The sequence below is a fragment of the Macaca nemestrina genome, chromosome 11 (genome assembly GCF_043159975.1).
Source record: "Macaca nemestrina isolate mMacNem1 chromosome 11, mMacNem.hap1, whole genome shotgun sequence".
Lineage (NCBI taxonomy): Eukaryota > Metazoa > Chordata > Mammalia > Primates > Cercopithecidae > Macaca > Macaca nemestrina.
In genome coordinates this window covers 139262007-139276179 of record NC_092135.1, presented here as the reverse complement: position 1 = coordinate 139276179, position 14173 = coordinate 139262007, and the positions used below count along the sequence as shown (strand labels likewise).

The 14173-nt window shown below is 45.1% G+C and overlaps 1 protein-coding gene across 1 annotated transcript in view; it reads right to left on the bottom strand.

Moving 5' to 3' along the window:
- Positions 1-14173, bottom strand: part of LOC105473774 (protein phosphatase 1 regulatory subunit 7) — a 36081-nt gene that overhangs the window by 4110 nt on the left and 17798 nt on the right. The window contains exon 9 of the mRNA XM_011727775.3: positions 13004-13090. Within this exon, the coding sequence (XP_011726077.1) occupies positions 13004-13090 (87 nt within the window). The remainder of the gene's footprint in view (positions 1-13003; positions 13091-14173) is intronic.

Sequence of the window (14173 nt, the reverse complement as noted above, 5' to 3'; positions counted from 1 at the left end):
TCTTCAACATCCTTCCCAGTTATCTCAGCAGCTGCTGATCCCTCGCCCGAACCAACGGCTGGGATTCTGCTAGAGAACATCTTCTTGGTTGACGTTTTTCTGGCAGACTCTCTTGGTTTTTGGAACCCAAACTTGCATTTTGTATTTATGGGGTTTTGTATGTGTGTATTTTGTATATACATACATACGATACCTGTATTTCCCTTTACTACTTTTTGGCTGATATTATAGGAAATTTACATTAATTACCCTAAACTCAGTAACGTTTTAAACAAAAGATGGGTAGAATTCTTAAGATACATTTCATATGTAATCCCAGCACTTTGGGAGGCCGAGACGGGCGGATCACAAGGTCAGGAGATCGAGACCATCCTGGCTAACACGGTGAAACCCCGTCTCTACTAAAAATACAAAAAATTAGCCGGGCGTGGTGGTGGGCGCCTGTAGTCCCAGCTACTCGGGAGGCTGAGGCAGGAGAATGGCGTAAACCCGGGAGGCGGAGCTTGCAGTGAGCCGAGATCGCGCCACTGCACTCCAGCCTGCGTGACAGAGCAAAGACTCCATCTCAAAAAAAAAAAAAAAAAGATACATTTCATAAACAACCGGTAGAATGTAAAAATCACTTACTTTCTGAAAATCTCCATGACAGTTTAACAAAGGAGGTGTGTGACACAGGCACGGCCCATCGACAGCCATCCGTGGGGATGGTGACGCTGCCAGACACAGGCAGGGCCACATCGAGAGCCGTCTGTGGGGATGGTGAGGCTGCCAGCTGTCACTCCCTCATAGCAAAAGTGCCTCCAAATCCAAAGTTGACAGTAGCTCGTTTCTTAGCTGATTTTATGCATGTGTCTATTTTCTCGTACACAGAATGTTAGGTAGGATTCTACTCACATTATGTATTTATCCAGTAACATATTTAAAATAGTTTCAAAATGACAAAAGCAACATTACTGCTAATACAACTATTGAGTGAAGTTCAAGGTTTCCTCAGAGTATTTCTCTCCTTAGACTCTCTCACAAAGGCCATCGACTCAGAGAACTGTTTGCAAAGTTACTTCAAAGAATTCTTTTGTGATCACAGCACCCATCTGGAATACTGTTAGGTTCTTATGTATCAGTTCATTTTCAATTTTAAGTAAAAAAATTTTAATGTGTAAAGCATTTACCTGGCTCAAAAGCCAAAATTCTATAAAAAGGTATATTCAGAGAAGTCTCATTCTTTCCCCATCCTGTCCACCTCACCATGTCTTCATGCCCCAAAGGTAACTCGTTATTACTGGTTTATGTTTCTAGTGCTTCTCTGCAAAAATAAGGAAATACATATATGTTTTTATTAATATGTTTATCCATCATTATCTGTATATAATTAATCTACTGATTGACCGATCAATCGATGGCAGGCAGTATACTATGGACTGGGAATTTGTCCATTCTGGCTTTTGTGAGCAGTAGTAATGCATGGTGAAGAGGAAGCCATGGAGACAGCTCCCAGCCCAGCTGCTGCCTTCTTCCTGTGGAATCAGCCCTGGCCGACCATGCTGGGCTTCACTGCCTCTCTTTCCTCTGGAAACTCAGTGAGCCTGCCTCTCCCTTAGGTGATCTGCTCGCTCTCCCTTGACTTTCTCTTGAGCTCATTCCCTTCTTTCTGTCTCTGCTGCCACTGCCTCCATCCAAGTCTGCACGCCCTGTAGTGACAGCTCTGGAGGGCCCTGGTTCAGCTGGCCTTTTACGGGCTCCGGTCAGCTACAGGACTCAACATCCTGCACAGCCCTTTATGGTCTCAATTCAGCTTTCATTTGAAAACAAATGCAAAACACATCTGTCTTTTCCTTTGTTCCTCCTGAGAAAAGTCCTCACAAACAAAAATTGAGAAATATAGAAAAGTATAGAGAATAAACTAAAAATCATGCACAATCTCACCACACAAAGAAAACTATATGTAATATTTTGTTACATTTTCTTCTAATCTTTTTTTTTGCATATATATCAAGAGGGTTGATACTACATGTAAGTTCTTTTAGAACAGATTTTTAAAACTTTTTTTTCAATTATAAAAGAAATATGCCAGGCACAATGGCTCACGCCTATAATCCCAGCACTTTGGGAGGCCGGGGCGGGCAGATCACAAGGTCAAGATATCAAGACCAGCCTGGCCAAGATGGTGAAACCCTGCCTCTTAAATACAAAAGTTAGTTGGGCATGGTGGTGCGTGCCTGTAGTCCTAGCTACTCAGGAGGCTGAGGCAAGAGAATTGCTTGAACCCGGGAGGCGGAGGTTACAGTGAGCCGAGATCACGCCACTACATTCCAGCCTGGCAACAGAGTGAGACTCCATCTCAAAAAAAAAAAAAAAAAGAAATACATGCTCATTACAGAAAATTCAGAAGAACTATAGAGTATAAAAGAAAAAAGAAACCAACTACCCACAAGGGCTTCTCGTTTTGGCACATTTCCTTCCAGTGTCTTTTCTTTTTTTATTTTTTTGAGACAGAGTCTCGCTCTGTCGCCCAGGCTGGAGTGCAGTGGCGAGATCTTGGCTCACTGCAAGCTCCACCTCCTGGGTTCACACCATCTTCTGCCTCAGCCTCCCGAGTAGCTGGGACTATAGGCACCCACCACCACGCCCGGCTAATACTTCTGTATTTTTAGTAGAGATTGGGTTTCACTGTGTTAGGATGGTCTTGATCTCCCGACCTCGTGATCCGCCCGCCTCAGCCTCACAAAGTGCTGGGATTACAGGAGTGAGCCACCACGCCCGGCCTCCTTCCAGTCTTTTCTCTGGTGTCTACGTGCATTGAATTTAAGAATAACTAGATCTCACCAAAAATATTTGGCATTTTTCTTTTTCACTACTTCTATATCATGAACATTTTCCTGTAATTAAATATCCTTTACAATCATGATTGCTTTTAAGATTTCATTTATGGTGGCATAATATGTCATCATAAGCTGGGCGCAGTGGCTCGCGCCTGTAATCCCAGCACTTTGGGAGACTGAGGCGGGTCGATCACAAGGTCAGGAGTTTGAGACCAGTCTGACCAATATGGTGAAATCCCGTCTCTACTAAAAATGCAAAAATTAGCCGGGTGTGGTGGCGGGCACCTGTAGTCCCAGCTACTCAGGAGGCTGAGGTAGGAGAATTGCTTGAACCCGGGAGGCGGAAGTTACAGTGACCTGAGATCGCGCCACTGCGCTCCAGCCTGGGCAACAGTGAGACTCCGTCTCAAAAAAAAAAAAAAAAAAAAAAAGTCATCATATGCCTATACGGCAATTGAGTTATTCCCTAAGTTGCAGAAAAGACATAAACTATAAAACATACAATTTTAGGAGTCAATCAGGTAAATGTTTTTATAGGCTTTGGATTTATAATCCTCTCTAAACTAACACCAAACACAGGACACTGAGGAAAGACATCTATCTGCCAATACAATAGTTATGATGACCTGAGTACCATAAAGAAAGCTGAAGATGGCCGGGTGCAGGGGCTCACGCCTGGAATCCCAGCACTTTGGGAGGCCAAGGCGGGCGGATCACGAGGTCGGGAGATCGAGATCATCCTGGCTAACACGGTGAAACCCCGTCTCTACTAAAAAAACAAAAATATTAGCCAGGCATGGAGGCGGGCGCCTGTAGTCCCAGCTACTTGGGAGGCTGAGGCAGGAGAATGGCGTGAACCCGGGAGGTGGAGCTTGCAGTGAGCCAAGATCACGCCACTGCACTCCAGCCTGGGCGACAGAGTGAGACTCCGTGACAAAGCAAAGTATTTGCAACACAATGACATACTAAGGTTTAGTATCATTTGTCGATAGAATCTCCTGAAGTTAATAATAAAAGGGCAAATGCACTGGACTAAAGCTAGCAGAAAGTATCATGAGTAAACGAAAGGAGAAAGTGGTTGAAAACAGAGGCACCAGGGTTAGACTCATCTGTAATTAAAGGAATGCAACTGAAACCTAATGAAATGGCCATCACTAGACTGAGGGGTGGAGAAAGTGGGCCCAGGCCAGGCACACATGCTGGGAGGGAGGCACACAGCCTCTTCCTGAGCAGCCCCTGCCTGTGCCCCCCACTCCTTGCAGCTCACACCCAGACAGCCTTGGGTCAGGGGTGCTTGTGCAAGGCACTGCCTACAGGAAAGCATTCTCTCAAGAGGGCTGAGGAAGCACAGCTGTGGCATAGAGCAGGCCTGTGATGTAATCCAAATGGCATCACTTGGCTTAAATGAGCGGGCAGCATCTGCCAACAGAGCATCTGAGAGGGTCCTGGGGATGCCCCTGTGCCAGCAGGGAAGTGGGCAGATGGGCTCCATGCCAGCATCAGACACCGTGAGGGTGGAAACTTTCCTGCCAAATGTTTCTCCTCCCCTGGCGACTGCCTTTGGTCACTGTGATGCTGCCTTTCCCCTGGGTTACTGGGAAGAGGGTGGGGGCCCGCGCAGGGCAGTGCTCGTCTCAGTCCACCCTCCAGGCCCTGAATGTCAGCTTGAAACAAGTCCCATATGGCAGGGGCAAGATGCGCCACGTTGGTGAACTGTCTATTGCTATCCTCCACCGATTTTTCTATTAAATTGCTTTCTTTCACTTTAAAGAGCTTTTTGTATGTCGTAGAAAATAACCTTAACCTTTCAGGTGACCAATGGACTCTTTCATCATGCAAAATATATGCACTTTTTAATAAAATTAGATACATCTTTCTTTTTTCACTTCTGATTTTTATTTTTTATTTTTTTGATATGGAGTCTCACTCTGTTGCCCAGGCTGGAGTGCAGTGGCATGAGCTTGGCTCACCGCAAGCTCCACCTCCTGGGTTCACACCATTCTCCTGCCTCAGCCTCCCCAGCAGCTGGGACTACAGGTGCCCACTGCTACACCCGGCTAATTTTTTGTATTTTTAGTAGAGATGGGGTTTCACGGTGTTAGCCAGGATGGTCTCGATCTCCTGACCTTGTGATCCACCCACCTTGGCCTCCCAAAGTGATGGGATTACAGGCGTGAGCCACCACACCTGGCCACTTCTGATTTTTAAATCTTGGTTAGGAAGCTCTCCATGATATCTTCTTTTTTTTTTTTGAGATGGAGTCTCGCTCTGTCACCCAGGCTGGAGTGCAGTGGTGCTATCTTGGCTCACTGCAAGCTCCACCTCCCAGGTTCACACCATTCTCCTGCCTCAGCCTCCCCAGTAGCTGCGACTACAGGTTCCCACCACCCTGCCCGGTTAATTTTTTTTTTTTTGTATTTTTAGTAGAGATGGGGTCTCACCATGTTAGCCAGGAGGGTCTCGATCTTCTGACCTGCCGTGCCTGGCCTTTTTTTTTTTTTTTTTTTTTTTTAAGATGGAGTCTAGCTCTGTTGCCAGGCTGGAGTGCAGTGGCACGATCTCAGCTCACTGCAACCTCTGCCTCCCTGGTTCAAGCGATTCCCCTGCCTCAGCCTCCCGAGTAGCGGTGACTACAGGCGTGTGCCACCACACCCAGCTAAATTTTTGTATTTTAGTAGAGACAGGGTTTCACCATGTTGGCTAGGATGGTCTCGATCTCCCGACCTTGTGATCCGCCCACCTCGGCCTCCCAAAGTGCTGGGATTACAGGCATGAGCCACTGTGCCCAGCCTTATTTTCTTTTTTTGAGACGGAGTCTCACTCTGTCACCCACACTGGAGTGCAGTGGTACGATCTCGGCTCACTGCAACCTTCACCTCCTGGGTTCAAGCAATTCTCCTGTCTCAGCTTCTCAAGTAGCTGGGACTACAGGTGCATGCCACCATGCCTGGCTAATTTTTGTATTTTTAGTAGAGATGGGGTTTCACCATATTGGTCAGGCCAGTCTTGAACTCCTGACCTCAGGTGATCCACCTGCCTCGGCCTCCCAAAGTGCTGGGATTACAAATGTGAGCCACCGTGCCCGGCTGCATGTGGTATTTTTAAGGCTCTAAACACCCTACAGAAAACTTGTACAAAACACAGCTATCTCAGCAGTCATGAGAGTGCCTGCTGCCATCACAGGCTGGTTGCAACTGCATTCTACAAGAGTCTTTGACAACCTGACAGATAACACTGTATATCTCGTTGTTTTAGTATATTTTAAAAATTAATGAGATATGGTCAGGCACGGTGGCTCACGCCTGTAATCCTAACACTCTGGGAAGCCGAGGCAGGCGGATCATTTGAGGCCAGGAGTTTGAGACCAGCCTGGCCAACATGGCGAAACCCCCTCTCTACTAAAAATACAAAAATTAGCCAGGAGTGGTGGTGGCAGGCACCTGCAATCCAAACTACTTAGGAAGCTGAGGCAGGAGAATCGCTTGAACCTGGGAGGTGGGGGTTGCAGTGAGCTAAGATGGTGCCTTTGCACTCTAGCCTGGGTGACAGAGCAAAGCTCCGTCTCAAAAAAAAAAAAAAAAAAAAAAAAAGAGAGATAGGAAATGCTTTATGTATTTATAAGCAACTGTTACTTCTTACTCTGTGAATACCCCTAGTTTTCAAGTGGTACCTCTGTGTGAGCTGTTTTTAATGTAAGAATGTTAGCCCTGCATCTGACACATGTGGGTAACATATTTTCCAATGTTATCTGTAGCTGGCCTCCACCCAGTTGGCCAGCCTTTTCTATGTTCCTTCTGTTCATTCAAATATGTTTTGGGCATTGGTTGGGCATGGTGGCTCATACCTGTAATCCCAGTACTTTGGGAGGACCAGGAAGGAGGATTGCTTGAGCTCAGGAGTTTGAGACCAGCTTGGACACCACAGCGAGACCCTGTCTCTACAAAAAATTTAAAAATGGTCCAGACGTGGTAGCTCACTCCTGTAATCCCAGCACTTTGGGAGGCCGAGGTGGGCTGATTACCTGAGGTGAGGAGTTTGAGACCAGCCTGGCCAACATGGTGAAACCCCATCTCTGCTAAAAATACAAAAATTAGCCAGGCGTGGTGGCGTGCACCTGTAATCCCAGCTACTCAGGAGGCTGAGGCAGGATAATCATTTGAACGTGGGAAGCGGAGGTTGCAGTGAGATTGCATCATTGCACTGCAGCCTGGGTGACAAGAGCAAAACTCCATGTCAAAAAAAAAACAACCCACAAATGTAGCCAGGTTTACGGGTGCACACCTGCAGTCCCAGCTACTCGGGAGGCTGAGGTGGGAGAATCACTTGAACTCAGGAGGTCAAGGCTTCAGTGAGCCATGATCATGTTACTGCACTCCAGCTTCGGTGACAGAATGAGACCCTGTCTCAAAAAAGAAGTGTATCAGGCACTATTCCAGATGTTGGTAAGACAAGAGTGAACAAAACAATATTCATACAGCAGAATATTATTTGGCCTTAAAAAGAAAGGCAATTCTGACACACGCTACAGAATGGATGAATCTTCAGGTCAATATGCTGAGTGAAGTAAGCCAGTCACAAAAGTAAATACTGCATGATTCCAGTGATATGAGGTTTGTAATCAAATTCATAGAGACAGAAAGTAGAATGGTCATTGTCAAAGTCTGGGAAGGGGAAAATAGGGAGTTATTTTTTAATGGGTACAGAGTTTCAGTTTTATAAGATGAAAAGAGTCCTGGAGATGGATGGTGGTGATGACTGTGCACCATTATGAATGTGCTGAATACCACTTACTGTACACTTAAACATAGTTAAGTTGGTAAGTTTTATTTTATGCATGTTTTACCACAATAAAGAAATTGGGAGGGAAAACAAAGTAAACCAAACACAAATTTTCCTGCCCTTATGAGGTTTATATTCTACAGTGCGGGAGACAGACACAAAAGTAAAATAAATAAGTAGGACTTCTGTTTCAAGCCATGATAGAATAGCTGGTGCTGGGCTCCTGCCTTTGTCACAAGCTACTAGAAAATAGGATAGAATAGGCCGGGCACAGTGGCTCACGCCTGTAATCCCAGCACTTTGGGAGGCCGAGGCAGGCGGATCATGAGGTCAGGAGATTGAGATTGTCTTGGCTAACACGGTGAAACCCCGTCTCTATTAAAATACACAAAAAATTAGCCGGGCATGGTGGTGGGCACTTGTAGTCCCAGCTAGTCAGGAGACTGAGGCAGTGAACCCGGGAGGTGGAGCTTGCAGTGAGATAGTTCTACTGCACTCTAGCCTGGGGGACAGAGCGAGACTCTGTCTCAAAAAAAAAAAAAAAAAAAAAAAAAGAGAGAGAGAAAGAAAATAGGAAAATAGGATAGAATATATGAAATAATTGTTTTTATACATTGGACAACAAGCAACACAGAACATTGATTCTTGAGAGACAGGAAACAAATGAGGTGGGCGGTGTGGTCATCCCGGCCTTCTGCCTGGAGGAACTTTCAGGACCACAAGGAGGTGGAAGCCAAGCAGAGCTTGGTGGCCACAGCGAGTTGAGACGGTGATTGTAGTTTGGGGAGGCAAAAGGAGCTGGAATGTATGGATAGGAGTGAGCTATGTAGGGAAAAAGCCTCCAGAAATCCACATGGTGTCCTCCTGAATCCTGGACCGAAGAGGAAGCTGTGCTAGGCGGCGTGAAAAGCTAAAGGCTGGTCGAAGAACAACTAGGGAGTCCCGAGCTGCAGAATGCCCAGAGCTCACCCACAGCAGCTCCATGTTTGTGTTCCCACCAACCACAGTGGAGAGAACTTAAATACCCAGGATTTTCACTAGAGATCCCAGGAGGGCCACAGCTTCAAAACAGTGCTAGATTAATCTTACGGGGTAGACTATTTAGATGTGCTCTAATAAAGCTTAAAAACGAGCCTCAAAAGGATCAAGCTGTAACTTAATTGCCTGTCAGAAAAAGTCCATAAATTCGACGTTCAACAATTGAACACCATAAAGCCCAAGATCTTATAAAAAATTACAAGGCGTGAAGAAGGAAGGACTTAAAGGAAAACACAAATCTAATGAAGAGAGAAAAATAATCTACCCAAAAAAAAAAAAAGCTAAATGTTCTTTTAGAGTTGAGAAAAATACAACATCTGAAATAAAAAATTCATGACATGGGCTTAACAGCAGATAGGATACTACAGATGAAAAGATCATGATCTGAAGATTTAACAACAGAAATTATACAAACAAGCACAGCAAGATGAAAGCCTGAGGGGTGGAGCTGGGTGGAGGAAATGGCCTCGGGGCCTCCCTAGCACCAGAGGAACATGCATAACTGGGTTTTCAGAGAGAAACGGGGGTTGGGGAGCAGGGGCAGGAACCGTTTCAGAGAAAATAATTTCCAGAAGCTTTCCACATTTGATGAAAACCATAAATTCACAGATCCAGTGAACCCTAACACATCCAAGAAAATAAACTACACCATGGCACATTCTAATTCAAGTTGCAAAAAACAAAACAAAGTAAGAATGATTAAAAAGACCATTTAAAAAGCAGCCAGAGGAAAAAAGATGATAAAAATGACTGCTGACTTATTAGAAATAATGCAAACCAGGGCCGTGTGTGGTGGATCACACCTGTCCTCTCAGCCCTTTAAGAGGCTGAGGCAGGAGGACTGTCTGAGCCCAGGAGTTCGAGACCAGCCTGGGCAACATGGCAAGATCCTGCCCCCTTTTTTTTTTTTTTTTTTGAGACAGAGTGTTACTCTGTTGCCCAGGTTGGACTACAGTGGCACGATCCTGGCTCACAGCAACCTCTGCCTCCTGGATTCAAGCGATTCTCCTGTCTCAGCCTCCCCCGTAGCTGGGACTACAGGCATGAGCCACCACACCCAGCTAAGTTTTGTATTTTTAGTTGAAACAGGGTTTCGCCATGTTGGTCAGATTGGTCTCAAACTCCTGACCTGAGGTGATCCACCTGCCTTGGCCTTCCAAAGTGTTGGGATTACAGGCGTGAGCCACCACGTCCGGCCCCATCTCTATTTATTTTTAAAAAATATTTTTAAAAGAATAAAAATTTTATAAAGGAGAAATAATGCAAACTAGAGGATGAAGGAATAAAGTATTTAATGTGCTTAAAAAGGGAAAAAAAAAAACCTGTCAAGCTAGAATTGTGTATCCATAATATTAAACTTCAAAAATGCAGGCAAATTAAATAGATTTTTCAAACAAATAAAAGCTGAAGGATTGGTTTACTGCAGAATACACAACGACAAAAAAACAGAATTCTTCAGGTGGAAGGCAAATACCAAGTGGAAACTGAGATCCACACAAAAGAATCAACAATGCCAGAAATGGTAAAATAAGTGAATTTTCTTGTTTTTAAATTTCTTTTTTTTTTTTTTTGAGACGGAGTTTTGCTTTTTTGCCCAGCCTGGAGTGCAGTGGCGCAATCTTGGCTCATTGCAATCTCCACTTCCTGGGTTCAAGTGATGGTCCTGCCTCAGCCCCTGAGTGGCTGGGACTACAGCATGTGCCACCGTGCCCAGCTAAGTTTTATATTTTTAGTAGAGACAGACCATGTTGGCCAGGCTGGTCTCAAACTCCTGATCTCAGGTGATCCACCCACCTCGGCCTCCCAAAGTGCTAGAATTACAGGCATGAGCCACTGTGCCTGGCCATTTTTAAATTTCTTTAAAAGATAAGGTATCATGGGGATCATAAGATATTTAAATGTAAAATATACAGATGGTGATAAATTAAAAATCCATTTTTAAATTCTAATCACTAAAACAACCCTCCTTTCAAACAAGCAACAAGAAAACATTAGTACAGAGGTATAGCAAATAAGCCAATAATAGAGTTAAAATAGACTGCCAAAAATTAAAAAAAAAAATCTCACTCCAAAAAGTAGGCAGGAAAGAGTAAACAAAGAATAGATGAGACAAATAAAAAACAAATACTAAGATGATAGACTTAAACTCAACCATTTCACAAAATGTAATTAAATGTAATTATATTAAATGTAAGCAGTCTAAACACACCACTTATAGGCAGAGATTGTCAGACTGGACAAGAAAGCAAGACCTAGTTATATACTTTTTACAAAAAACACATTTTAATTATAAAGGCACAGGTTAAGAGTAAATGGATGGAGAAAGATTCCATGAGAGTGCTAATCATAAGACAGATGAAGTGGCTATGTTAATAACAGACAAGATATACTTCCAGGACAAGGATAAAGAGGACAGCAATAAAGAAGAACATTTCACATGATAAATGGATCAATTCATCAAGAAATCCTCAATCCTAAATATGTATGCACCTGATAACAGACTTTCAAAATACAAGAAACAAAAACTGATAGAACTGAACGGAGAAATGGATCCACTGCCAATTATAATTGGAAGGTTTCAACATTCTCCTCTCAGTAATCAGAACAAGTAGGGAGAAAAATCAACAAACATAGTATTTGGGTTGTAAGAAACTTTAAGACTGGTTTTCTATTTCTGCCTTGGAGACTAATGATGTGCATCTCAAATGTGATATGAGCATGGAACTGAGTTTGAGAGTTCCTGGTCTGCAGCTTTCCTTCCTGGAATGCAATTCTTTACCTGTAAAATGGGGTAATATGATCTTATCCACATGATTGCTGTGATAATTGGATCAGAATGGAAAGAGGTATGGACACTATAAAGCACTGTGCAAATTCTGGCTATTTATTTATTTATTTTTACTATTTTTGGTGGTCTAAGGAACAGGATTCTTCTGTGTCACAGGGTCAGGCACTATCTGGCCCCTAGTGATGGATCACCAGCCTGCCTGCCTCCCTGCTAGCTGTGGTGCCCAGGTTGGCCCCTGCCTGTGGTCTCAGTACTGTGTGCCCCATGCTCTGTTCCTCGGCAGGGCATGCAGAAGGAATCGTAAGCTTCAGGAACATTGCTTCCGTATCAGCTCATTTCCCAAACCTGCTCCCTAATTTTTTGCCAGGTGCCCTTTCCCTATTACCTAGGTCCTCTGTCTCTGGACTCCTTATTCCTGTTGTTTGGTTTCTTTGTGTGGTTCCCTGGCTTCTTTGCCAGCTCCCTATGAGCTGATCCAACCAGCCTCCCACCAGCCACACCTTCCTTCAAGGGTGGGCTGCACATAGACCCACCTGGACTCACTGAGGCTCCCCCTGGCCTGGGACATCTTTATCACCTGCCAAATTCTGACTCGCATCTTCCCAGACATGCTCTGGTATCACATCATGACACTACTCAAGACCCAGTGCCACCAATAAGGGGCAAGGAACATTTGCAGCAGGCCATCTGTGTTCTAGGGAAACTTGGATGACCTTTTAAGATGGGGAAAGGAGAACGCACAGGACATAAGCAGGGTCAGCAGCACAGCTAGAGGAGAGACAAGGAAGAATGATGCCTTAATCCTGGCATGATGCATGAATCCTGGATTAGACTGGATGTATCTGAGGACACTACTACATTCACAGCATCACAGGGTGACACCTGTGCCATAATCTCTGCAGGGGCCACATGCTAGGGGAAAGGCAATAAGCCCTAGGAGAATTCTCCAAGGGAATCCTAACACTGAAGACTTCAGCTCGGGGATCATTTCCCAACCCGTTTAGAGGAAGTGCAAAAACTTATTATATTCTGTTTCTCTTCCTGCTGACACCGCAACGCTACTCCTGAAACCATACCTGCGACGAGACAAATACAAGGCAAATCCCAAGATGGCTAACTGCAGAAACCCATCCAACATTTCCTTTTGTGGTGCTGGAATATAGCTGCAGGGAATGTGTCTGCCTCTCTGCTGAGGTTTGGAAACCATCTGGTCAAATGACAATTTTAGGTTCTACCCATACCTAGATCAGGGCTTCTCCAACCTCTGTGTGTACTGCAATCACCTGGAGTCTTGTAAAGCAAAGATTTTGACTCAGTTTGCATCTGGGCTATGGCGGGGCCCAGGATTTTGCATTTCTTACAAGCTATGTCAAGGCTGCTGATCTGTGGCTCATGCTCTGAGGAGCACAGACAACACCCAACACAAGTCTACAAAGGTGCCCACCCCAAATCTCATGGCGGGACGGAGTCACTCAGCAGGAAGGCTTACAGGAGATTCTCGTATTCACTCATACGACATTTTAATCAGTGAGACCAGTTTAGTCGAACTGTCATCAACCCCAGCGTATATTAAACTTACCCAGAATTCTTGCAGCTCTGTTAGATGGCTGATATTTTCAATCTTTTTGATTCTATTTGATGCAATGTCCAACATCGTGAGTTTGTTCTAAAAGGAAATAAAATGTTTCCTGGATTACCTCTGACCAACATGATTTGCATGACCACACAGGCAGTGTCAAGTGCTGACCTTAGGGCTGCAGGTGCACTACCCTCTCTGCCCTCACAGGATAAGGGCATGCTATGGAGGGTGACGAGACCTGCCTGCTTCCTGCAGCCCTCCCTGGGACAGTGTTTCCATCAGAGCCTGCCCAGCTACCTCCTTGAGCTCTCCTGATCGCTGGAATTTGAGACTGTGTCAGACTCCAAGCCCAGTGCTCTCAGATCCCTGTCCATTGAGGCCCCTGGTGAGACTGATGGTCCCAGGAAGAACCAAGTAACCCCCTGACGCTCTGAAGAAAGGCTGACAATTGTAGTCACATTTACTTAGTGCTCATCACAAGGAAATGTACGACCAAGTAATCTTCAAAACAAAGTTCCTCCTTTCATTTAGGGATGAGGAACTTGGGGCTCAGTGGGGCTAAGAATCTGCCCACGTGCATAGTAGCAGTGGGAAAGGCAGGACTCTCGGATCCCAAGTCTAAACTCTTGTCTCGGAAGAGGCTGCCAGGAGCATGAGTGCAGAGAAAAGACCCGTGCTGAGGACTGGGTGCTGAGGACTGGGTGCTGGGCCTGCTGAGCACCTGCTGCAGGGTGTGTGCCCCCACCGGGAGACAAAAATGTGTTTTTAGGATCTTTTACTCTGAAAATGCACATCAGTTACTCACTTTCCAATACACATTATCTAAGCCTGGGTAATACTTTTGTTTTTCATCAAAAGGAAAATGTTTACAAGCTGTCCGAGAACCTCTGACAAAGTTCATTCCCTTCTCTGCCCTCACGCTCTGCTCCCTCCTAGTCCCTTCCTTGGTTTTCTACTGCATTTTTGGTATTCCAATTCCAAAGCCTTCCAAGTTTTAAGGGAAAGTTAAAAAATGTCTCAAAAGCAGACACTCCTCCCCCCATCTCCTCGAAACGTACCCAGCCAGTAGCTTGCCCAATTTGAAAGCACTATGGCTGTGGCCTGGGAGCTTCTCTGGCTATGCCACCCTTGCTGCCTTGGCACCCAGCGTGCCAGCTGGCACCAGCTGTG